This window comes from Muntiacus reevesi, chromosome 22 (assembly GCF_963930625.1).
Source record: "Muntiacus reevesi chromosome 22, mMunRee1.1, whole genome shotgun sequence".
Taxonomy (NCBI): domain Eukaryota; kingdom Metazoa; phylum Chordata; class Mammalia; order Artiodactyla; family Cervidae; genus Muntiacus; species Muntiacus reevesi.
In genome coordinates this window covers 29,444,953-29,470,393 of record NC_089270.1, presented here as the reverse complement: position 1 = coordinate 29,470,393, position 25,441 = coordinate 29,444,953, and the positions used below count along the sequence as shown (strand labels likewise).

Genomic DNA, 25,441 nt, shown 5'->3' with positions numbered 1-25,441 from the left:
CTACCTCCTTTCGAAGACAATGGGCTGCTTTTCTGGGCGCCTGGTAACCTCAGCTAGCCATCAGAAGTTGTTTTGTGAAGTTTGCTCTGCGTTCAGTTATTCTTTTGATGAATTTCTAAGAGAGAAAGTGGTCTCCCCGTCCTACTCCTCCGCCATCTTGGCTCCTCCCTCCGATTTTTTTTTTTAATATACATTATTACATTTTATATACACTATATACATTTTTATATAATGATTTGTACTATTTTTAGAAATAACGGTACTGTTTCATCGGAAGTATATCTCTGATATCACTGGGAAAGAGTTCCCATATAAATGAATTTTCTAGATAACTCAGTCCCTTTTATATATGTCTCAACATATTTTGCAAACCTTTTGTGTATTGCACAGTTCTAAGCCTTCTTAAGTAGAGGATATAATTTACTCCCTGTAGCCCTTTATGGTGACTGAAGATCATAGTTATCAACACTGGCGATTCTGTACTATGTTATAATGATGCTGCTCAAGGGGGCTATTGAAACTGATAGAGCTTCTAGAACCTATACTTAAAATATTCCCAGATTCCTTTTTTTTTTTTTTTTTTTGCATTTTATTTCACTGGCATCTTTTACTTCTTAGTGCTGTTAGAATTACTCTTTCTGGAAATATCTCCCTACTCCTTAACCTCATGTTTCTAACCTACTGTGACCTAGGAATCCAGAAACCCAGTTTTTTAAGTTGTTCTTGAAGAGTAAGTACCTAGGCTCTGAGTGGGGACCAACATGAATAAAAAGAAAGTGAAGTTGCTCAGTCATGTTCAACTCTTTGCGATACCATGGACTGTAGCCTGCCAAGCTCCTCTGTCCATGGGATTTTCCAGACAAGAGTACTGGAGTGGGTTGCCGTTCCCTTCTCTAGAGGATCTTCCTGACCCAGGGATTAACCTGGGTCTACCCGCATTATAGGCAGATGCTTTACCGTCTGAGCCACCAGGGAAAGTTTGACTTGAATGCATGGATTTTGTAAAACAAAACAAAACAACTGTGACCGCTCAGAATTTTCTGATGAACTATTCATTTCCCTGGTGGCTCAGCTGGTAAAGAATCTGCCTGCAATGCAGGATACCTGAGTTCGATCCCTGGGTTGGGAAGATCCCTTGGAGAAGGGAATGGCTACCTACTCCAGTATTCTGGCCTGGAGAAGTCCGTGGACCGTATAGTCCATGGGGTCACCAAGAGTCACACAACTGAGTGACTTTCACTTTCCTTCATCTTTCACTCTTATCTCTGTGTCTGGGTGGAGATACCAGATGTGAGATCTTTGGAGGAGGACTGTATAACTGTTTGAAACTTTGGCCCAATTTATAGTTTACAGTGAATGCTATTTTGTTTCTTAGAGGCTGATATTTTAAGACTTCTACCATTTGGTTTGGTGAGCTGCAAGGACTTGAAACAAAATGGCAAAAAATTCCCAGTTCAGCTTAGAATATTCATGGAACCTCTGCAGTTTCTTTGATGTCTTCGTTCATTGTCGTATATGCTTTGGTGTGATCATTTTCCTTACTGAATAGCAGTGCTAGTGTCCAATAACTGTTGGATTCTTTAAATCCTCAGATATGTACTGTTTTACTTATCTTTTCAAGGGTCCTAAGCCAGACCGAACTTCAGAAGGGCAAGCGCTGAGTGAAGCCAGGAAGCACTTAAAGGAAGAGACACAACTACGACTGGTAAACTTTGCTTTTGTCCTCACGGTCCAGCGACATGTTAAAACACCCCATTAGGGGTTCATCTCATAGATGAAGGGAATATCAGTAGTAGTCTAACAAATTTTATGGATCCTGTGAATTTCTTTCTCATTCTTTCAACCCATATTCCCTACAGTGTTTCCTCAGTCCTTTTTCTGAGTATTCTCAACAGCCAATGGAATTTTGCCAATCTTCATTTTTAATTTATTTTTGCTTTTATAGTTTGTGTTGCAAAAACGCTAGGTATACTTTTTAAACCACATGATCTCTCTTACTACCTCAGTCCTCAGCCTGACATGTCTCCTCTGATAGGTCAGCTCCTCTTCTTACTGAGAGTCATCAACATAGACTTGTCCTCTTTTACTTTTAGTTGTTATTTTCTGAATTTATTCTTGTTTTTCTATTTTCTATTCTACATAAATATAAAAATTTGACATCAGTATTAGTCTTAAGATATTCATAGAAATTTATATATATACATATATAAGAATGTATAATAAGGACTGAAGTACTTCTGCAATAGATTTTATCAAATTATTATTATAATAATAAACCTGTGTCTTCCCAGGTGGCTCAGTGGTAAAGAATCCTCCTACCAATGCAGGAGATATGAGTTCGATCCCTGGGTTGGGAAGATCCCCTGGAGAAGGAAATGGCAACCCAGTCCAGTATTCTTGCTAATGTTACTTTAGCAATGTTATTTTAGCATCCTTGAAATAATTATCATTTTCCTTCTATGTGTTTGTAGATTCAGTCTCAAAATACTTTCCATAAGGAAGGTCCTAGAAATAATGTATGTCAGTGTTCTAAGAAACAGTTTGAGTTGCCTTCTGTCATGCTTACCATGTACAGAGGAGTGCCTCAGTTAATGAGCAAATGAAAAAATCATACAAAAAATTTTCCACATTCCCATACCACATTATAATAAATGTTTCTTAACAGAGAAAGAAACCAAGCAAGTAGGCAAGGTTCTAGATGTGCCCTGGGCACAGCGTGGATGCAGAAGAACCTCAGGACTTTGTATCTGTGATCATCCAAATAACACTGCAGTAATAATGGTTGAAACAAAAGCAGGCCTCATATTAAGTGAATATAAAAATTCAGTTAGTCACTATATTTATTTCTTTTAATAATAATAATCAAGGTTTATTTGACTTTGTTGTGTGCTGAGAACTTCATATAAACATACATGCATCTTTTTCATCTAACATTTTTAAAATTTCAAAATGATAGAAGTAAATGAGCACAAATTTATTGCATCACTTTATTTATTTATTTTTTTTATTGCATCACTTTCCTTTCAGGACACCAAAATAGTTCCCACTTACCTAAGGGTCAAGTCCAAATTGCTGTTTGTACTTTTAGGGACCTGTGTATCACCTTCATTTTCATTCTAATAGTCATTGGACGTTGAATTCATTTCTCTTAGCTTCATGAAGTCTTCTCTTTTTTTCATCCAGCCGTACTGACCTCCTTCCTCAATTGGAGCGTATATACAAAAAGCAGTGTATCAGTGATTCAATACAGAGCTCTGTGTTCAGCCTATTTTTATGTTGAGTTAGCTGCTATATTAAAAATAGGTAACCAACAAGGACCTACTGTAAAACACAGGAAATGCTGCTTAATCTGTAAAAATGGAAAAAGAATTTGAAAGAGAATAGATCCATGTACATGTGTAACTGAGTCCCTTTGCTCTACACCTGAAACTGACACATTGTTAATCAACTATGCTCCGATATAAGATGAAATAAAAAAATTCAGCCTACTGACAGTTCCCAGTAAAGGAGATGTTACCTTGAGGACCCAAAGTATCTTTCTGGTTCCTTGGGATCTTGAAAATGTCAACAACCTCCGAACTAAAGAGAATTCCAGATGCTTAATTTTGTGCTGGCTACTGTAATACTTCGTATAACAGGACATGACACAGTAGTTTGTTTTAAAATCTAATGATGTGCCTCAAGTATGTGTGTGTTTTAGGCATATTAGATAGCTCTACCTTTGGCCTATCATGTTTTTCAGATTTGTAAATTATTCAGTAAATATTACTATAATTATCCTAGTTTTTATTATTCTTAGTGTTAATATCTCTGTATTGAATGATGGTTTACATCTATTTTGCCAGACTTCAGACCTGAGAGTTCTGGCCTGCCTTTTCCCGCAGAATTTTGTAGTTTGTACATAGCTGAGGAAAGAGAAAATAAGTAATTTGTTTCCCTCTGGGGGCAGGATGTTGAAAAAGAACTGGAGATCCAGATCAGCATGAGACAGGAGATGGAATTGGCTATGAAGATGCTGGAGAAGGACGTCTGTGAGAAGCAGGACGCCCTGGTGTCTCTGCGGCAGCAGCTGGACGATCTCAGGGCTCTTAAGCATGAACTTGCCTTCAAGCTGCAGGTACGAGAAGCACAAAGAATGGGCTCACTGGCTCCCTAAAATCCCAGGGCCTCCCTCTGTCCCTCTTCTTCTCTAGAATCACACTTTAAATACAAGAGGAAAGAGTGGTGTCCCTTTGAGGCTGAGAAGTGAAAGTGTTAGTCACTCAGTCATGTCCGACTGTTTGTGACCCCATGGACTGTAGCCCGCCAGGCTCCTCTGTCCATGGGATTCTCCAGGCAAGAATACTGGAGTGGGTAGCCATTTCCTTCTCCAGGGGATCTTCCCCACCCAGGGACTGAACCTGGGTCTCCTGCATTACAGGCAGGTGCTTTACCGTCTAAGCCACCAGGGAAGCCCTAGCTGCCAGTGAACCACTTTAGGAATCAGACCATCATAGGATCCTGTATGCATGTTCTAGAAAGCCACAGCCGCTTTTCACATTGTCACATCGACTCTCAGGTCTGACCTACCAACTGAGTTACACAGATAAACTGATGTACTTTCTGATGTTGATTTTTGAGACAAAACTGCAGATAACAACACTAATATTAAACATTGCTTTCTGCTTTTCTCTGTTTGGGAATTAACTAATAGACAGATAATAATACATAAGCATTTCTAGTTCTTCACTTCCCATTTATCATTTGGTTCAAAAGACACGTGTGACTTGTTTCAGGATTTTACTGTAAACATCCTCATATAAACATCACTCATAACTTTTTTCTGTAACAGAGTTCGGACTTGGGAGTAAAACAGAAAAGTGAACTGAACAGTCGCTTAGAAGAGAAGACGAATCAGATGGCTGCTACCATTAAACAACTGGAACAAAGGTAAAATTGCTGTTTCTCTAGGGAAACACTTAGGGCAGCCGGTCCTGTAAGTGAAGAGAACGTGCTGTGGATTTGACAGACATAGAGTATGTGGAAATCGCCCAGCTTAACACCAGGCGTGTTAGTAGAAAGAAAGCCAATTAAATGTTGTTTTTTAAGACGTGACTAAAACCCATTTCAGTGTCGTGTGTTAGAGGAGGGATATGTACAAGGATGAAAGGACTTTTAAATCTGCGTGTGATTCTGTTACTGTTTATTGCGGAAGTCTTTGAAGACTTCAGTGCTAGGTGATAGAGGGGTACTGGGAACCTCCCTCCCTCATTTTTCATCTCCCTATTCTCTCTGCTTTCGCCTCAACAGTTCTGTAGCTTCCGCTGCCACCTCCTGCCCACAATGCTTAGATCTGTCGGTCTCCAGCTCTGTCTTCCTTCTGTATTTTCATCCCCTGACCAGCTATTTCCCACCAGTACCTACAACTTAGTCTGCCCAACAACGTACATCTTCTTCCTTTGCTATTCTTTTGTCTTTCTGTCTGAAATCACCACATTCTTGCTAGTGACTCAGCTGCTGGGAGAAGTGGCTGAGGCTTCAAGATTAAATGAGCCACAGTACCCATGGTCATGAAAACTTTGCTACCTGTAACACCCACACTGATCACCCTTCCTGCACTTGCGCTAAACTGCACCACTCACTGGCCCCTGGACACACTTCCCATTTTCCCCATCCGTGTCTTTCCTGATTGTTGTTGTTGTTCAGTCATTGAGCTGTGTGCACCTCTTTGCAACCCTGTGGACTGCAGCACGCCAGGCTTCCCTGTCCTTCACTGTCTCCCAGAGTTTGCCCAAACTCATGTCCTTTGAGTCGGTGATGCCATCCAACCATCTCACCCTCTGTTGTCCCCTTCCCCTCCTGCCCTCAACCTTTCCCAGCATCAGGGTCTTTTCCAGTGAGTTGGCTCGTCACATCAGGTGGCCAGAGTATTGGAGCTTCAGCTTCAGCATCAGTCCTTTCAATGAATATTCAGGGTTGATTTCCTTTAGATTGACTGTCTTTTCTAATAGTTTCATCAAATAGAAATGTCCTTCCTCTTTTCACTCCCTTGTTCTTCAGATGCATTTTTTATGATCAGGCTAAAATGCCACTTATCCAAAGCTTCCTCTGATACTTCTTCCCAGCTAAAAATAAACTGCCAGTTTGTCCTTGTTGGAATTCCTATAGCCTTATATCTATACCTAGCCATACTGCTCGTAGCACTTCTCACTTCCTGTCTTACCTTATAAACCCTTAAATATGTATCTCATCTTCTGATGAGAATGTGAGTTCCTTGAAGCTAGTTAACTGTACCCTTTAGGTTCACAGTGCCAAGTGTCCAAAGCATTCATTGAGTAGACATGTGAATGAATGGGTGAATGGATGACTTCTTTTATTCAAGTGGTTCTTGACCAGGGTAGGTCCTGAGCAGCACGCATATTATTGTTGACTCAGAAGTTAATTGTAAGTTAATAAATAAGCTTGAAACCTCTGACTTGGCTGATTGTAAATGAAAAAGTTATCAGTCTATCTCAAAAGTTGTCTATGTACTTGCTCATAAAAGTTGTATGCTTATGATTTAACAAATCAATATTAGTGTTCGTAAATTGTGTTTTTGAAATGTGTCAGATTATTTTTCAGTAGATTTTTGGTTTGGTATTTAAAGCAGACAGAACTGAAATAATGACTTATCTCTTCAGGTATTAAGCTGACTTATTCTCTTGCTATTTTTGTCTTTCCTATTTATTCATTTTCTCATTCCCCTTTCACTTCATTTTTATTTCTATTTGTATTAACATAGTGAAAAGGATTTGGTGAAACAGGCAAAGACCTTAAATAGTGCAGCAAATAAACTGATTCCAAAACATCATTAGGCATTTTACAGCTGGTCACCTCACAAGTTGGATATCACGACTTAATTGTGAAAGGAAGAAATTTGAAAGCTATTGCATTTACGCTCTGATTCTATATAAAATGTCACCAAAAATTGACTTTGAATTTGCTGGACTTTAAAAAAAAAAAACAGTTTGATATATAGGCTGTGTTTTTTCCTTCTTCTTTATTTTCTCCCCAGAGGTAGCAAATTTAGTATAAGTTCTTAATTAAATACCAAATAAACTTTGAGAAATTACTTCTGAGTTGACCAATATATAAACATCCCATTAAAAAAAAAAAAATCCTAGGGAATGGAAGCTCTGTACATAACATGATTGATGCCTTTACAACCCAGTCCCCAATAATACCAGTTTCTAGGTACAGTGTCTGTGTCAGTGAGCCTGTTTTGCCCGATGTAATGAACTAGAGGTGACGACCACACGGTTTTGGACTCTCCTAGAGTAGTTCTGTGTCTCTTAGGCCATGACCCCTTTTCACTTTGGTTATCTAGGTTTAATCCCCAAGCCAAGGATAAGTACTTAGTATTTCACTACCGTCTTCTCCATAACCAACATTGCTTGCAACCTTTTTTGCCTTAGTGACTTCAGGGGGTAAAAAACAGCATCCTTCCGTTTCTTTAAAGTCATAGAGATAAATTTAGTGATTAGGTAACTTATGATAACATAATAATGTGGAAGCTTGGGAAAACCCTCCTAATATTTGTCATCTTCTACCTCTGCCATTTTCCTGTAATTCCGCTTCCTATTTAAGTAGCTCAGAGAAAACAGTTTTAATACAGACACTCCTCTACTGTATAAAAAAATATGCTACACATTTTCCAAATCTTTTCTGCTTTTCCTTTTTTCTTTACGATGACAAGGCATGGACCCGAGTAATGGTTCCCTGCCTCTTGTTTCTTGCTGACAACCTCTACTTAAGAGTTTCTATTACTTTTTGTTCAGAAGGGAATTTGCTTACATTTTCAGAAAAATAACAATCTGTTAGAAAACCATTTCAGAGTAGGAAACAGACAAATTTAAATAAACTTAGATTTGTTATTATTTAGTCAAAGATTCCCAGAAGGTATTCATAAACAGTAATTAGCAGAGCTTTTTCTAAGTGACCACAGGTCTAATCCTTCCTAGACTTTACATTGTAATAATCCTATAAATACTTTGATTTTTATAATGACTTGATTTGGGAGGAACAGGCATTACATAAGCCTTTATTCCTTCAAAAAAGTCTTGGCAAAATTTTTGTTTTCCTCTTTTTTCTCATTCTGATGGGATTTGCAGCATTTCAGCTGCTTAAGTGGGACAAAGATAACCCCTTTGCTTCCAGCTGTTGAAATTCTTTATCACCTTAGAAAAACCAGAATTAAGAGGATAAGATAGATTTTTATAGGTGTGTTTTTATAGGTCCTTGCAGACTTGAGCCAAAGTCAAGTCAAAGAGCCTATGACCAACCTCATGGAAGCTCCTATGCTTTTGAACTGTTTATTTCTTATAATTTTGCATCTACTCTTCATCAACCTTTTATGGTGACGAGTTGCCTTTTCTATGAGTATTTGGAAGGAGTGCTCAAACACCAAAATAAAACATTTTAAAGACTACACATAGCATGCTTCCAAATTCTAGTAGAGAGAGCCCCAGATACTTCACCTTAGAACATACTTTTTATAGGTGCAAAGTTATAGGATATTTGGGAGAAAACATTCATCAGAATCTTCCAGAGAATATGGTCAGGAGTCTTAGGCAGGCCCAGTGCTGAAATGCTTGTCCACTTAGTCACACACTATGTGGCAGATATGGAAAAGCAAAGAGATGGCCAGACTCTGACAAAGGCTTTTCGTTATGTTAAAACCCAAAGCCTGGGTAAAGGTTGATGTATAGTGTCCAGTGATTTAATATACTTTGTGGTTAAGGAAAGGGACAAGGAAAATGTTCTAATTCCGTGTCATAAGAAGGTAGTTGCCCATTTGCAAGTTCCAGTTATGAGTGTAAAACAGAAATATAAAGTACCAAACCTATTAGGAAATAAACAAAAAAAAAGTGGATTTAACTTTAATTACTGTGTACTTGAAGTTGGCTTTGGTATGGATTTTCTAAAAGTGATGTTTTATTGTTTATCATCTAATGGCTGTAAACTGTAGTACTAGAATAAAAAAAAATGGAAAATCAGCTTTTCCTCTGCCTGGTTCACCTTCATCTTGCTTTTTTTGGTTAAAGAATTTGTTCCTCCTCCATCTTTCTTCCCCCCATAATTTCTTCCCATGCCCTGCAGAGTTTATTTTCCTCTCTCTGTATCTCCATGCCTTCTTCCTTGGGTTGTTTTATTTTGTGTTGTGAACTTGGTCTTCCTCCCCGCCATGGCTTTTGTTTTTTATCACACGTTCATATGGCTCACATCCAGATTGCGCCAGGCTGAGCGAGGCCGCCAGTCTGCTGAACTGGACAACCGGCTCTTCAAGCAGGACTTCGGAGACAAGATCAACAGTCTGCAGCTGGAAGTGGAGGCGCTCACCAGGCAGCGGTGAAGAAAGCGCGGCTTTGGTGGCCAGGGCGGTCGTGGGAAGTACTGATGCTAGACAGCCAGGGGATAGGGGGCAGTCTCCTGCTCCAGCCATTTCCATTCTGTCTCTGCCATGTCCTTTCTCCAGAACTAGAATTCAGCAGGCTTCACGTACACCAGCATTCCCCACACCTTGTCAACATACTTTGATACCAAATAAATAGGAAATCAGAACCCAAGATCCCAGATAAATAGGATGGAGTAAGAGACTGTAATGGCCAACACAACATGAATAATAACAGGATTTCCTGAATTCTTACTGTGTGCCGGATACTTTACTAAGCACTGTGTATATGCATTTTCTCGTAACATCTTCCCTTCAGCCCTGTTTGTGATCTCATCACCCCTACTTTCAGATGAAATGGAAACTTAGAGGGGTTAAATTGTCCAAATTCACATAGCTAATGTGTAGCCACATTCTAAAAGCCTATTTCTGACTCCAAGCCCTTAACCATTCTTCCACACACATGCATGCTAAGTCAGCATATCTTAGTGTGTGGATGCTAAGTCATTTCAGTCGTGTCCGACTCTTTGTGACCCTATGGACCGTAGCATGTCAGGCTCCTTTGTCCATGGGATTCTCCAGGCAAGAATACTGGAGTGATTTGCCATACCCTCCTCCAGGGAATCTTCCCACCCCAGGGATCAAACCCACGTCTCTTTACATCTCCTGCATTAGCTGATGGGTTCTTTACCACTAGCGCCACCTGGGAGGCCCGTTCTTCCATACCGTCTCTCAAATGAGACTCAACTCTGTGCCAAAGGCACTGATTTCAAACAAATATAAGTTTGTTGTTGTATATAAAAGCACACAGCTACTAAGGACACTAGTGGTTGAGGGTGTAACTGGAGATTGACTGATTGATTGATGTAACTGTAAAGAGATAGCTAATTAAAATGTAATGGGGCTACAGTGCTTTCATACTGTATCTTGAAATTTTAGAGATACTATCTTTCAGTTATAGTGAATCCTACCAGCATTCAATTGATGGCAACTGTTCCTTAAGAGTTAGTATTAATTGTCAATACTCAGAGTAGTGCCCGCAGGCACTGGGAGATCCTAAAGTGCATTCTTAATCACCCCAGGAAGCTTAAATACATCGAGTATATTCTAGTACTACTGGTTTTATTGTATTGTATTTTAGTACTTTAAAACCTGCTTGTCCATATATATCTGGTATACAGGTGGCGCTAGTGGTAAAGAACGCACCTGCCAATGCATGAGACGTAAAGAGACGCCGGTTCAATCCCCTCAATTGGGAAGATCCCCTGGAGGAGGGCATGGCAACCCACTCCAGTATTCATGCCTGGAGAATCCCATGGACAGATGAGGCTGGCGGGCTACGGTCCACAGGGTCGCAAAGAGTTGGACACGACTAAAGCAACTTTGCCCATGTGCACTTTAAAACCTGGTTGTCCATATATACATGGTTGTTTTTATTGCTGTTGTTCAGTTGCTAAGTCGAGTCTGACGCTGCCACCCCATGGACTGCAGCATGCCTGGCCTCCCTGGACCTCACCATCTCCCGGGATTTGCCCAAGTTCATGTCCATTGAATCAGTGATGCTATTCATCAAGTATTAAAATTTAATTACTGAGTTCTAAGAAAAAGGTTTGGCATTCTGTAGAAAACAATACAGAAATCCAAATTTTCATCACTTTTTTTCTCCCACCCATCCCAGGAATCATCTTGAGTTAGAACTTAAACAGGAAAGAGAAAGAAGGTTACAAAACAGCAGAAGCATCCCAGGAAAGGGATCCCAGAAGCCAGAACCCAAAATGGTAATGTTTGTTATTCCCTTGTTCCTTTACTTAATTTTTAGAGGTTACCTTGATGGACCAGACTGTTTTGTCTTACGGAACACGTTTAATTAGTATGGCCTTGAGTACACAGGTGGTAGGCAGGCGCTGGGATAAACACATGGAGGCTTGATTCTAAGTCTGCCTCTAGGACACTCTAACTTGAATTCATTTGGAAAAGGACGTTGATTGATATCCATAATTTCCAGTGGCCATCTTTTCGTTGTTGTTCGGTCACTAAGTCACGTCTGACGATTTGTGACCACGTGGACTGCAGCAACACCAGGCTTCCCTGACCTTTACTTCTCTGTCCTTCAGTGACCATCTTAGTCCTTTCAATTTGTTAAGATTATTTTAGTATCTCATTTTTTAATAATGTGGTATAGCCATCCCTCCCCAATCCTGAATTCCCCTTTAACAAAATTATCTTAAATGTTGATTTGCTTCTGTACAGCTTTTTCCAAGTCATGAAGATTTCAAGTTTAGCATACTCAAGGTGCTTCTCTTGGGAAAATTAGAAAAAGAGGGAACTAGGCTTGGGAAATGGGAAATAACACAGGGTGGCTTAAAGAGCAGGAGTAGAAGCTTCTAGAGAACAGTGTTAGGAAAGAGACTTCTAGCACCTGTAGTGGTGAGCAAGCCAAAACTGGATCATCCCTGGGACCCAGGAAATAGGGTTTTCTCCTAAGAAGTAACTGATACCTTGAGCCCATTGTGTAAGTAAATAGGATATATTAATATTTAATATTAAAATATATTAAATATTAAAGAAAATATTTACTCTGAAAATAATCATTTGTTGCAAGTCCTATCCAAGTAATTTGTTAAGAAATGACTCGGAACAAAGAATAAAGGCAAATATCTTGAAAGTTAAATTCTTCCCCTAATCTTAAAAAAAAAAAGGGTGCTTAGCTTTGTACCAAGCTAGGACAATACAGAAGAAAATGTCTACCTGGTTAAACTTGTTTAGCAGTCTGAACAATTAATAAACTGGGCTGTTTTCTTTTGGCAGGATGGGAAGCACAAAATTCAAGAGGAAAATGTTAAACTAAACAAGCCCCTGGAAGAAAGCCACAGGTGTTTATTAATAAAGTACTAAGATATAAAGCTCTTTTGGGGTGGTGGGACAGAGGGAGCTTTTGTTATACCTTGGCAGTGATTCAGATCAGACACTGACTTGTAATATTAATATTCCAGAAAGACATTTTAAAGGGAGAGTGAATAAGGAATAAACCAGATAACACATAATGAACCAAACCCATTTAGTCAGTTTCAGAAGAAAGAAAGGTGATCAGGCTGTCTTCTGATTCTTTCCTGGTTAATCCCCAAACTACCACTTCAAAGATTAGCTCTAATCTGATCTCTACTGGATCAGGAGGACAAGTGAATGAAGGACAAACCATAGCATTTCCTGGGTTCTTAATGTACTTGAGCATGACCTGCTTCCACCTGTGTGCTAAGTGAATGACAGCTATATTTCAAATAAATTCCCTAATTTCCCTTATATTTTTCTCTTAAAGAGAAACACAGTTTAATTTTATTTTTCTTAACTCTTCATCTCATTTGCTCACTGAGGAACATGGGATCACTTCCAGGAAGTTGACTTTTAACAGGTTACTTTAACAACAAAACATTACACAGTGCCACTATATTAAAAAATGAAGGAGGTCCAACTATATGACCTTTTGGAAAAGGCAAAACCATGGAGATAGTGATTGCTAGAGATTGCGGGATATGGATAGATGAATTGGTAGAGCACAAAGGATTTTATAGGGCAGCGAAAATACTCTATGACATGCAATGATGGATACATGTCATTATACATTTGTCCAAACACATAGAATGTACACCACCAAGGGAGAACCCTAGGGTAACCTATGACTCACAGCGTGTCAGTTCAGGTTCAGTAACTGTTAGCGTCAGGTACCATTCTGGTGTGGAATGTTGATACTGGGGGAGGGTGGGAGGTCCAACAGAATATGTAAGAAATCGGTGTCCTTTCTGCTCAGCTCTGCTGTGAACCTAACACTGCACTAAAAATTAAAGTCAATTATAATGACAATAACAAAAGATTATTAGCAAGGAAAGATACCATAGAGGAGTTTTGAGGGACCTATACAATATACATTTTTGGCAGCTGAATCTGTCTAATCTTTGATGCCCTAAGAATGAGATAATATGTCATCAGGAGCAAAACTAGCTGCTGGAGAAGATGAAGCACACAATCCAACAGTAGGATGATTTTGCAGGTGCCTAGCCTAAACAGCCCTTCCTTGCCTCCAAGGCCAGAGTGATCCCAGTACCTTTAAGTTTTACTCCCAAGAGAACATGGTCTGATCCAAGACCAGCCTTAAACTCCAGTCCATCTAACATTACAGATTAGGATGGGCTGTGGGAAGGAACTGGACCGTAAAATTAACCAAGGCTTAAAAGGGCCTTTCAGAGTCAGCTCATGCCAGACAAAAATCAAGTCATTTACTTTCAGGAGTGTCTTACATGCCAGCTTCTGATTTTAGGCCCTAGAAATAAGAGACAATACAGTGACTATCCCTTAGTATCCAGGGTTCCAGGAGCCCCTTCAGATATCAAAACCCATGGATGCTCAAGTCTCTTACATAAAATTGCCTGGTACAATGAACATAATGGGCTCTGTGGGTTGCGCCTCTGGGATAATTAACCACAGATGTGGAACCTGAAAACCAGGAGGCATGAGTGTACTACCATGTATATGTATTATACTCTGTAGCTTAAAAAATGTATCACATTCATTGCCTCCTTACAAATTTACTTCTCCTTAAAAAAGCTTAATCATCTACTAGTACTTTACAGGTGAGAAAAATGAGGCACACAGAGACCCAAGTTGCCTCTCTCTATCATGTCTTCCTTTGTCTCTGCACTAAATAATAGCTGTTTCCAGGACCTCACCTGGCGAGAACTGCCATCCCAAGACGTACCCAAGTTTCCTTGGATTGTGGTCCAAGGAACAGCTGTCAAGCTGGTCATATTGATGGTCACACTGCCATGCAACTGAAGAGAATTGGAATCATTATAGATCTGTGGTCCATTTTCTCCAGAATTGAATGTGGGCTTTGCTTCTCTTGTATAAGTTCTGTTCCAAGTTGGGAAAATTGGGGTTAGCTCAGCTGGTATCATAAAGAAATACTTCAGTCTAAATGGATAACTTAGGAGAAAGGACTAATACATGACATATGATAGTCGGCAGGTTTCCATAATACTGGATAAGAAAAAAAGCTATTAAAATGCATGGCCTCAGTCACTGGGGCTTTGTAGGTTGGGAAACATGAAGACTATTTTCTTGATAGTAGGAAGGAAACAAAATATAACTCTAGTCTATTTTTAAGCAGGAACCTAGACTAATATAGGATTATATCCTAGTGATAGATTTAAGAACCAAAATTTCCTCTCCTAGGAGGTCAACATTAATAATTACTTTGGTCCCAACAACGTACTTTTGTTTGGTATGGCTTTCTCCGTACTTTTAAAATGATAAAAGAAATATAAGCCGCTGTTAGTTACTGTTTTTACTTTCCTGTTATAGGCTGCAGTCTCACCCTGTGGATCAACAGGTAACTGAGTCTCCTGTCCTAAAACGTCTTGTAAAAAATTAGGTAGTCGGCTGGGCCCTGCTTAGTTGTAAACAGGGCAGCAAGGGAGGTAGGTGAACGCATACAGGTCTCTGCGCCCCATCCTTTTAATATCCTAAACGTGCATTTCCCCGACCCTGTCACAGCAGGTAGCACAGTTCTGAGCAATGTACTAAGTAAAAAGCAATGCTCACTCCCTGTTTGAGATTCTCTTTGACTTACTGTGAGACCTCAGAGAGCTCACCAGACCTCCCTTGCCCTTAGCTTTCCCTTAAATAAAAGGAAGAGAAAAAATACCTCTTGATCCCTTGGAAATAAGCAGACATCAACAGTTAAGAAATACATTACAAAATATAATGGTAACTCCATGAGCAAGATGATAAATGCTACCATGTCTGAGTTACCACAGTCTTTTATTTACCAGGTATACTGAAGCCTACTCCCTTCCATTCCTCATGACAGAATCATACAAGAGGGATGGAGCTTTTTACATTTATATACATGAATTTCTTTATATCAGTAAAATTGCATGTTACTTTATTATAAAAATTAAGGTCCACAAGGATAATGACATGATTATCAGAGTTGTATTAAGGTGGTAAGACTATATATATATATATATACATATATACATATATGTAACTTGTTTTTCTAGTTTCCAATAGTCTACGGTGTGGTTATACTAATTTTGTAACTAAAAATGCATATTCTGAAAAGAGTGATATTTCTGGGGCTAAGGGAGACTAACTGGCTCATTGTGTGGTTTAGGATCAGCCGTTGACCTCCGAAAAGCCAGCGAAGTATTGTCAGCTATGCCAGGAAGACTGCAGCCTAACAAAGGTAATGGTGATGAGGTTCTTCGTAGGGACGCCCACTGCATGACTAGCTGCTTCTGATGACAGGGACTTCGCCATGTAGAGTGCAGAGTGGCGGGGGGAAGCAAAAGGAACAGCAGTGAGTGTGTACCTGTTATTTTCAGTCCTATTAAGTCATGTCAGTAAATCCCCATTAGAACATTAAATACAAAATTTACTACGTAATTTAAAATAAACGTATAAATTTGTTCATTACAAAAGGACAATGAACAAAGTGAACGTGAAGTCCTGGTCTCGTTAAGCTGATGTCTTTTGGGCCATCATTTTATGAAGAGCCTTGGGCTAAGAGGTATCACATGCATCTGCCAGCTACTGAAAGCTCAGATGCAGCCTGACTTTGGCAGCAAAGTCTACACTCCTTCCAGTACTCCATCCTCTTCAGAGCAGAGAAGACAGGTTAGGGAAGGGGATTCTTTGAACTAGTTAAGGAAACAGCCTCTGAAAGGAAAACAAGCTCTCTCTCCACCAAACCGCTTGTTTCCCCTTTGGATCCTCAAGGGTCTCTGTCTGAGCACCTTTCCAGCTTGTCATTCTAGAGTCAGCAAGGTGAAGGAAGCATGTAAGGAAGAGTAAGCATCTTTGACGGCCACATCTGTGCCTTGCTCACAGTAGGATCCCCCAGCATCTAATATGTGCCCAGTTCATAGCAGATGCTCAAGAAACATTACAGACAAATGAGTGTCAGGAACAAGTGCATAGCAGAGATGGAAACGTGCCCAAATTCTACGTTACAACCTACGTGCCAGCCTCTGTGATCATGCTAAAATTTTAACAAGAAAAATTATAGTGTGACCTAGTCTTAAATTAGCAGAAACAGATAAAGATGAACTGCCTTTCTAGAATTGGAAGTTGTAGTTAGAGAAGTGTGTTCCCAAACAGAAGAGGCTGCTAATCTAATTCTGGCTTTTCTTGTCTAAGCCATGCAAAATAACTGCAATATGTCAGGGGAAACATTCCTCCCAGGCTTTCAAATAAAATTGATTCCCCCCTACCTCCACTGCACCCTCAGAAAGATGAATTGTTTAGGAGGAAAGGAGCATTGTTTATGGGGGAAATTATTCTCCACAACCTTTATATATGGAACCTTGGAGCTGTGTGTGCAGTCCTATCACTGCTTGTGACACTACCATAATGACTCGCATGCATAATGACCCAAACGTTCCCCAGTTTGGCTACTAAAGACTCCAAATGCTTAGTCGCTCAGTCGCCTCCGACTCTGCGACCCTTTGGACTGTAGCCCACCAGGCTCCTTTGTCCAGGGAATTTTACGAAGGTGGGTTGCCATTTTCCTCCGCTGTTGGATATTTCCAACCCAGGGGTTGAACCCACATCCCTTGTGTCTCTTGAGCTGCAAGCAGATTCTTTACCCGCTGAGCCATCAGGGAAGCTCCTGCTTAATAGATTAATTTCCCAATTAAAAAGGATGCAGGCAGCTGTGCTCTGCTGCTCTAATATCCCAAAAGATGTGCTTGCAGAGCATCACAGGAAAACATTAAGCACATCATGTATTAGAAATTATGTTTTTAGCTCATGCTCAGCAGAGTTTCCAAGTGTTTGGCTGGTTACCAAACCACGGCTAGATCGTTGCCTGTCTTATTTGGAGTATGCTTAGGCAACTGCAAACTAATTTTAGAACTAGCCCACCTAAAAGTGAATATAAATGAAGTATATATTCTGAAGATAAATAATTTGTGTATTATCTGTTCATGAGAACTCTGTGGAAATGCTTCTCTTCATTTAGATCTAAGAACTAGACTGTACACTTCTTTGTAGACAGGTTGATTGGTCAGATACTGTGCGGCATACAGCACATATTCAGCCAGTATTTTACTGGACATTGAGCATCCATCCTATTTGGCCTCCTGCATCCCATGCATCTTTATGCCCTGCTCTTCTGTTACCCACCTGATCTCACTTTCTCCTTGTAGAATGTATGTAGGAATTGCAGAGGAACCTTCTGTAACATCTGCTCAACAAACGAACTGCCTCTTCCTTCAAGTATCAAGCCTGAGCGAGTTTGCAATCCCTGCCACGAGCATCTGATGAAACAATATTCCACCAGTCCATCTTAAGATGGAGGCCAAGATCTGGACCAGAATGTATCCACCCACGTTAGATGTCAGAATCCCCTAGAGCTGACTTTAGAATCAACTTGACTTGATAGGAATGCTTTAAATAAACCAGGTCCAGGAAGAAAAGACAGTGGTTGGCAGTGCTGGAAGTTTTGCGTGTTTTCTCTAATGACTGTATGAATAAAAGTTACTCAGTTGAGCCTCTCTCTGCGAAATCTAAACAACCCCACTTTGAAGCATTGATCTTATAGCTTGTCTTTGGAAGGGCTATTCATTTTTATGAATAGTGATAGTAATGCTGAGCTGCATGTTAAAGGAGAGAGGGTCCTTAGTAAATAAGAATAAAAAGGAAAAACGATCATCCCTTTATTGTATTTGGAGATTCAAGAGGGAAAGATCATTGTTAACTGAGATTGAAATGATAGAGGTTACATGTTCTCTCAGGTGCTGCTAGACATCAACATTATTTCCTCTTTACCCCCACAACCTACCTCTTCTTTAAAGGATCTCTACCAAACTGTGAACCCAAACTCAGGGAAAAGAAATTAAAGAGTAATATAAATTTTGAATGTACTTAAAACAATATTATAATATATTCTAGTTTTAGGACCAGTATTTTCTAGTTCTGGCCTACACGTTTTCACTATCAGAATAAGGAGGAAGAATGTTTGCTGTTTTTCCACTTAGTGACTTCAAAAGTAAATACCTGCCCTTTTCAGAATCTGCTACGCAACAAGCCAGCTCTTCCCCAGTCTCCCTCCTCTCTGGGTCACGGAAATTATAAGGGGTTTTTAAAGATAGGTTTTGACTTTTGCAAACAGGAAGTACTAAAGCAAAGCCATGTCAGGTGTAGAGTGAAAAAATTTAATTTGTGCATGGCTGAGAATAATTAGCTGAGAATATTTGTAAAATTCTTTTGTGAATAACGATTCCTTATTCCAAGTCAAGATTCAGAACTGGTAGACAGGTTTTTTGGAAAGTATGATACTCAAAACTGTTCTTGGTAACAAACCCTTTGGGGAAAAAAAAGACATGCATTCAGCAAGGGAAGGCAGGAAATGGTCTATGCTCCTTTGATTATGTTGCATGTACACAGATTGTTTGATTCCAGTGAAGACCTAAGAAGATAAGATTCTGTTAACTGGTTTAGAGTTATGGGGTGGGAACATCCTGGAACTATGATATTTGATAAATTCTGTCTCCTGAAAAGAGTGACAGCTCAGGAAAGTTGTTATTCCAGAAGTCTGACATGTTCTTTGGTGGAGCTGAGTTTTAAGAGCCCTAGGGAAAAATAAAATTAGTAATTCCAATGTCGTTTGTTGTCATTTTTTCTCTTTAAATAATATTTATTGCTTGTGATTCTCCATCTTCCTTATTTTTGACTACATATATGTGTCAGCACTGTTCTAGGTTCTATAGAAAATGGGGGGGATTATCCTAAATTAGCAAAAGTTATTTTATAATTAGTTTTGAACTTAATTGAAGAGGCCACTCTGTACATGGAATGTAAGGAGGAATAAATAGCCACTTGAGATTTGTTTTTGAAATGCACATAAGCTGTTTATAGTGTTTCAGTCTTTTTTTTTTAAACCAAAGCTCCAGAGATTTGTTATTAGTGCATATGCCCACAAAGCAAGGGGACCAAGTCATGAATACCTTGACTTAATGATAGGCCTTTCTTCCTTAAAAACTGTGGGTTCCACTGTTTACAATAGTATCACCAAGCATAACATACTTAGGAATACACTTAACCACAGAAGCAAACCACTTGTACACTGAAAACCAAAGGACTGCCAAAAGAAACAAGATACCAGTACACGGAAAGACACCTCATGGTCACGAATTGGAAAACTTACATTATTGACCAGAGACGTATTAATACATCTTTTGTTACCCAAATGTTAATTGACCAGATACATATAAATGCATTTTTAAAGAGTGATACAATTAACATCACTGTGCAGAGTTTTTAGAATGTAAAATTGATCAAGGGTTCATTATACAGCTTAAGATTGTCATTATCATTCACATTTTACTGTTAGGTTTTTGTTCCAACCTTGTGTGTATTATAAACATAAGTTTATTAGCATAAAACTTTAAAAAAATGACATATCGTGAAGTTTTGAGTTAAGAATTTTTCTGTGGTTTTATGCAGATACTTTCATTGTCCAAGAGACATATACTAGTGTCTCAGAAGATGGTATTTCTTCAGAATATAGTTGATTCAGATGATGTGAATGTCACACACACACAAAAAGCCTCAATGACTGATTCTAATACAGAAAGTGAAAATGAGACTCAGTGCTGGAGACAACTTTACAGGTATGTCAGGTGTAACTATTGAACGTACTAACCCACAAAATGTTGTAACACAATTGTGGGCCGGCCAAAATAAAAATCGCTGACCACAGGCTTTAGTTTCTGCAAAATCCCCTCAGTCAATAATGAGTTTATATCTTTAAAATGTCAATACTACCTCAACCATCTACAGATTCAGTGTAACCCCTATCAAAAATCCCAGTATCTTTTGCAGAAATAGAAGCATTTATATGGAACCTCAAGAGGTGCCTAAACAGCCAAAACAATCTTGAAAAAAAAATGTCTCACACTTCTGATTTCAAAACTTACGGAGCCACAGTGCTAAAAGCAGTATGGTATTGCATACAGACATAATGACCCATCTGAGTAGAAAGCTTAGGAATAGACTTTCACATTTATACTCAAATGATTTCTGACAAGGGTGCCAAGACTATTCAGTGGGAAAAAGATAGTATTTTCAAAACGGATACTTGGAAAACTAGATGTGCACATTCCAAAAAAACTAAGATGGACTTTTATACCATATACAAAAGTAACTTGAAATGGATCAAAGATCTGAACATACAGCTAGGACTATTAAATTCTTAGGACAAAGAGGAGGGAAAGATTCATGACGCTGGGTCTGGCAGTGACTTTTTTGGATAAGACACCAAAAATGCAAGCAACATAGGAAAATAGGTTAGCTTCATCAAAATAAAAAATCTTGTAAAGAAACTGGGATCCCTGTGCACTGTTGGTGGCAATGTAAAGTGGTACAGCCACTAGAGAAAAGAGAATGGCAGTTCCTAAAGAAATGAGAAGTTCCATGTAATACAGCAGTTCCACCTCTGGATATATACCCAGAAATGAAAGCAGGGTTATACCCACGTTCATAGCGTTATTCACAACAGCCAGAAGGTGAAGCCACCCAAGTGTTCATTGATCAGTGAATGGATAAACAAAATACGGTAGATACATTCAGCCTTCAAAAGCAAGGAAATTCTGACACATACTACAACATGGATGAACCCTGACCTGAGATAAGCCAGTCACAAAAGGACAAATAGGAGCCCACCTATGTGAGGTATCTAGTTAAATTCACAAACAGTAGAAAGACAAAGTAAAACAGAGGTTACCGAGGACTTGGAGAAGTGAGAAATGGGTAGAGTTTCAACTGGGGGGGCGGGGAATGAAAAAGTTCTGGTGATGGATGGTGGTGGTGGTCAATATGAATGTCCTTAACGCCACAGAAATGTATACTTAAAAATGATTAAAATGGTAAAATGTGTTTGTATATTTTACAACTTTTAAAATACCATGCTTTCCAATTGGATACAGAAAATAGATATGTACGTGTATATGGGTGGGTACACAAACATATATCCCCATCTGCTGAGAGGGTCTGGAAGCTGACACTCCAGTAGCAATGGGCACATCCAATGCCCAGTCTTTCATCAGAAACCAAAGCTTGGTTTATAATACCATCCTTCAATAAAAGGAACCAGGATTCATTGGAGAAATGGCTGATTCTAGGTCTGAGGCATCTTGCAACACCAAAAAGTAAGGAAGTGCTATTGAAAAAAAAAAAAAAGGAGGAAGGCATAGCAAAGGTATACAGGAGAAAACTAGAAGCTTCCAGTGGGTAAAGCTGAAAAAAATGCGAGCAAAATAATGTAGGAGTATTACCCAGAGCATAAATGAGTCCATATTAATATGAGATTAAATAAATGACAGAGAAGTATCATATCTCCTACAAAGAAAAATTCCAAATAATTTATGTAGCTACTATTCCTTCAAGAAGTAGAGCTTACCTCCCCACCTTTTGAATATGGGCTGTGCTTAGTAACTTGCTTCAAAAAAGTAGAATAGAGAGAGAGAAATAAAGGGACTTTATAGTAACCAAGGAAACAATGTTTTGGCCATGTGATCAAAATTCACATGGCCAGTGGTGTCATGTTGATAACAAGAATCCTTGATAAGGTGAAAGCAGTGAAAATAAATGCTTTGTATTCTTCCTCCCCAAACCAATAAACCTAGTCTAACCATGAGAAAACCTTAGAAAACTCGGAGGGACATTCAACGAAATATCTGACCATACTCTAAAAGTATCAGGTCATCAAAAACAAAGACTGAGGTTAAGGAGACACGAAGACTAACATAAAGTGGGATCTTGGAATGAAAGATACTAGGGAAAAGCTAATAAAATCTGAACAGAGTGTGGAATTCAGTCAATGGTTATATATTAACGTTAACCGTGACAAATGTATTGTAGCAATATAAAGTGTAAACAGGGAAATGAGGCGAGTCATATACAGCAATTCTACTGCTTTTGCAACATTTTTGTATATCTCAAACTATTCTGAAATAAAGTTTATTTAAATTTAAGAATTTATGCTTTCATACTCCAAGCAACTATAGGTCAGACCTTACAGAACTTGACTGAACTCCCTAAATGCAGTTTATCTCCAAATAGAATCTGAGGATTTTCCTCAGCATGAGGATTTTAAATCAGATCTGTAGTTCAGCACATGACTCTTTTCATTGTTTACAGTCAAGTTATAAAAATGATAATTTGAAAAGATACATGCACCCCAATATTCACTGCAGCACTATTTACAATAGCCAAGACATGGAAGTAACCTAAACGTTCCATTGACAGATGCAAGGGTAAAGAATATGTGGTATATATACACAATGAAAAATTGCTCAGCTATAAAAAAAGAATGAAATAATGCCATTTTGCAGCTACATGGATGGACCTAGAGATTATCATACTCAGGAAGTAAGCCAGACCAATACAAGACAAATACATGATACCGCTTATTTGTGGAATCTAAAAAAAAAAGAAAAAGTAGACTTACAGGGACTTCGCTGGTGCCACAGTGGTTAAGAACCCACCTGGCAGTGCAGGGGACTATAAATGAGATCCCACATGCCATGGAGCAACTCAGCCTGCACTCCACAACCAGAGATCCCACATGCAGCAGCAAAGACCCCGAGGGCCACAACTAAGGCCTGATGCAGCCAAATAATTTAAAACATACAAAATACAATACAAATAGACCCACAGACATCAAAGGGGAAAGCAGCTGGGACAGAAAAATTAGGAGTTTGGGATTAACATATATATATTACTACAGATAAAATAGATAACCAACAAGGGCCTGCTGTATAGCATAGAGAACTATCCTCAATACTTGGTGATAACTTATAAGGAAAAAAGGATATATGTCTATGATATGTATCTACAGATATACATGTATAACTGAATCACTTTATTGTACACCTGAAACACACTTAAGTACACTTCAATTTTTTTTATAAAACTTAATGGAAAAAAACCTGAAAACTTGTTAATAAAAAAGTGAAAGTTGGAAAAAATGTATGAAACTCTTAAAGAGAATATTAACCATTCTATGAAAGGACTCCAGGTATAGCCTACTGATTTTGAATTACCTCTCAGGGCCACTGTCTATATCACAGCCTCATTTCAGCTTTGCCCAGCAGGAACTGTAGGCCTTTCTAAAGAACTGTATTTCAGAAGTAGCACGTTTTATAGTAAAGCATCTTGCTAGTTAACTTAGCCTAATAACCCCCAAATGTTCTCCTGGGTCAAATCTTAATGAGTCTTAGACACTTGTTAGCTTGGGGATTGTCCATTATTAAGGTCTTCTATTTTATTCTCACCATTCCTGAGGACAGCTGATTTTGTTAACACATTATTTTTGTATGTGAGATTTGTGAAAGCATGTCAATCTACCAAATCAAAAATTAAGTATCTGATAAGGAGTTCTACACTTATAATACAAGATAAACTTTATTCAAAGAGTGTATCACCTTGAAATGTAAACATAGTTAAAAACAGAACCAGTGACCAGCTGTAAGCATTGCTGAGGATGTAAGCAAGCTTGGAAAAGAGAGAACTCAGGCCTCCAGTGGGCAGGTAGGGTGGAAAACCCTGCTCAAGTCTCCAGATAGCCGTAGTGCCATGCCATCCTGGGATGCTGCTTTTCAGCACACTGCTGCTGCTAAGCCACTTCAGTAGTGTCTGACTGTGCGACCCCACAGATGGCAGCCCATCAGGCTCCTTTTCCCTGGGATTCTCCAGGCAAGAACACTGGAGTGGGTTGCCATTTCCTTCTCCAATGCATGCATGCATGCTAAGTCGCTTCAGTCGTGTCCGACCCTGTGTGACGCTATGAACAGCAGCTCACCAGGCTCCTCTGTCCATGATTCTCTAGGCAAGAATACTGGAGTGGGCTGCCATTTCCTTCTCCATCTCAGCATAATAGTATCATTCATATTCAATTATAAGGTCTGTCACCAACAGTTTGTTCTTGTAAATTAGAGGTTAAAAATTAGCCCAATGTTACCACCTGTATTCCCTTATCTGCTCTCTTGAGGGGGCAAGAAATGGATTGATTCATAGCCAGCCTACTAGAAATTCCAAGTAACTCAGCTTATTAGTTCTGGTCTTTATTTCCAAACATCATCAAGTGGCAGAAAGGTTGAGAGCCTCTTTATTTCAGTTAGAACGAAGTGAGTTTTTGAATCACAAGTCTGAATATATTTGTGAAATTTGTCAGGCTCCAGATTTAGTCTGGAACATTTGAAAATCTTATTCTTAAATGTACTATTGTAATGTTTCTGAGTTTCTCAGAGTAGTCCATATCCTAGAGTCAACTTGGTTACACACTTTCATGCTTTATCACCAGGTACTTTCAAAGTAATTTCACTGGGACCTCCTAGTTCTGACACAGAACCGAGAGGCCATAAAAAAGGGAGATTTAACAAATCTACCATGTAATTTCTGCCATGAAAAGCAAATAAAGTGGCAAACTGGGGGGCGGGGGAGGGTGTGTTTAAAGCCAGCTCATTGCAAGAAGGACTCTTGCCACTTAATTAAGAAAAAGACCACACACAATAGAAAAGTGGTCATTTGACATCACTGAAAGATGATCAGTGAAACTTAGCCTGTGGAAACCTCTAAAGGTTCACAGCATTTCTCCAATAAATAAAGTGGAAGGGGAGACATAAACAAAAAACAGGAACTTCAGTTTCACTTTTGGTCAATAAGCTTACAAAAATATGCTCAACACCACTGACTGGGACCGTAAATTAAAACAAGTACTTTGTGTGTCTAATTTTACACAGAGAATGGCTAAAATTACAGGTTGAAAATATCAAATGGTGAGCATGTGGACCAACTGGAACTGTCATATTGTTTGGGATATCTTAAATAGAATGATCACTTTGGAAAGGGGCATGTCAATTTCTAGGAAAATTAAATATATATCAACCTTGGGACTTCCTCAGCAGTCCAGTGGTTAGGACTCCACACTTCCACTATAGGGGGACACAGGTGAATCCCTTATTGAGGAACGAA

The 25,441-nt window shown here is 39.1% G+C and overlaps 1 protein-coding gene and 1 non-coding gene across 7 annotated transcripts in view; one reads left to right on the top strand and one right to left on the bottom strand.

Moving 5' to 3' along the window:
* Positions 1–19,090, top strand: part of RUFY3 (RUN and FYVE domain containing 3) — a 96,174-nt gene extending 77,084 nt beyond the window's left edge. For 2 of the 6 annotated variants that reach the window (XM_065914667.1, XM_065914669.1), the window contains exons 10-18: positions 1,622–1,705; positions 3,950–4,117; positions 4,832–4,929; positions 9,247–9,366; positions 11,088–11,187; positions 12,218–12,297; positions 14,765–14,792; positions 15,579–15,650; positions 17,614–19,090. In XM_065914667.1, coding sequence (XP_065770739.1) covers positions 1,622–1,705; positions 3,950–4,117; positions 4,832–4,929; positions 9,247–9,366; positions 11,088–11,187; positions 12,218–12,297; positions 14,765–14,792; positions 15,579–15,650; positions 17,614–17,757 — 894 coding nt within the window. In that variant the 3' untranslated portion in view covers positions 17,758–19,090. The other 4 variants (XM_065914668.1, XM_065914671.1, XR_010660320.1 and 1 more) reach the window with 3 other exon arrangements.
* TRNAY-GUA (transfer RNA tyrosine (anticodon GUA)) lies at positions 4,380–4,451 on the bottom strand. The gene has a single exon. It is a non-coding gene; the product is annotated as a tRNA-Tyr (tRNA).
* Positions 19,091–25,441: the final 6,351 nt, after the last annotated feature.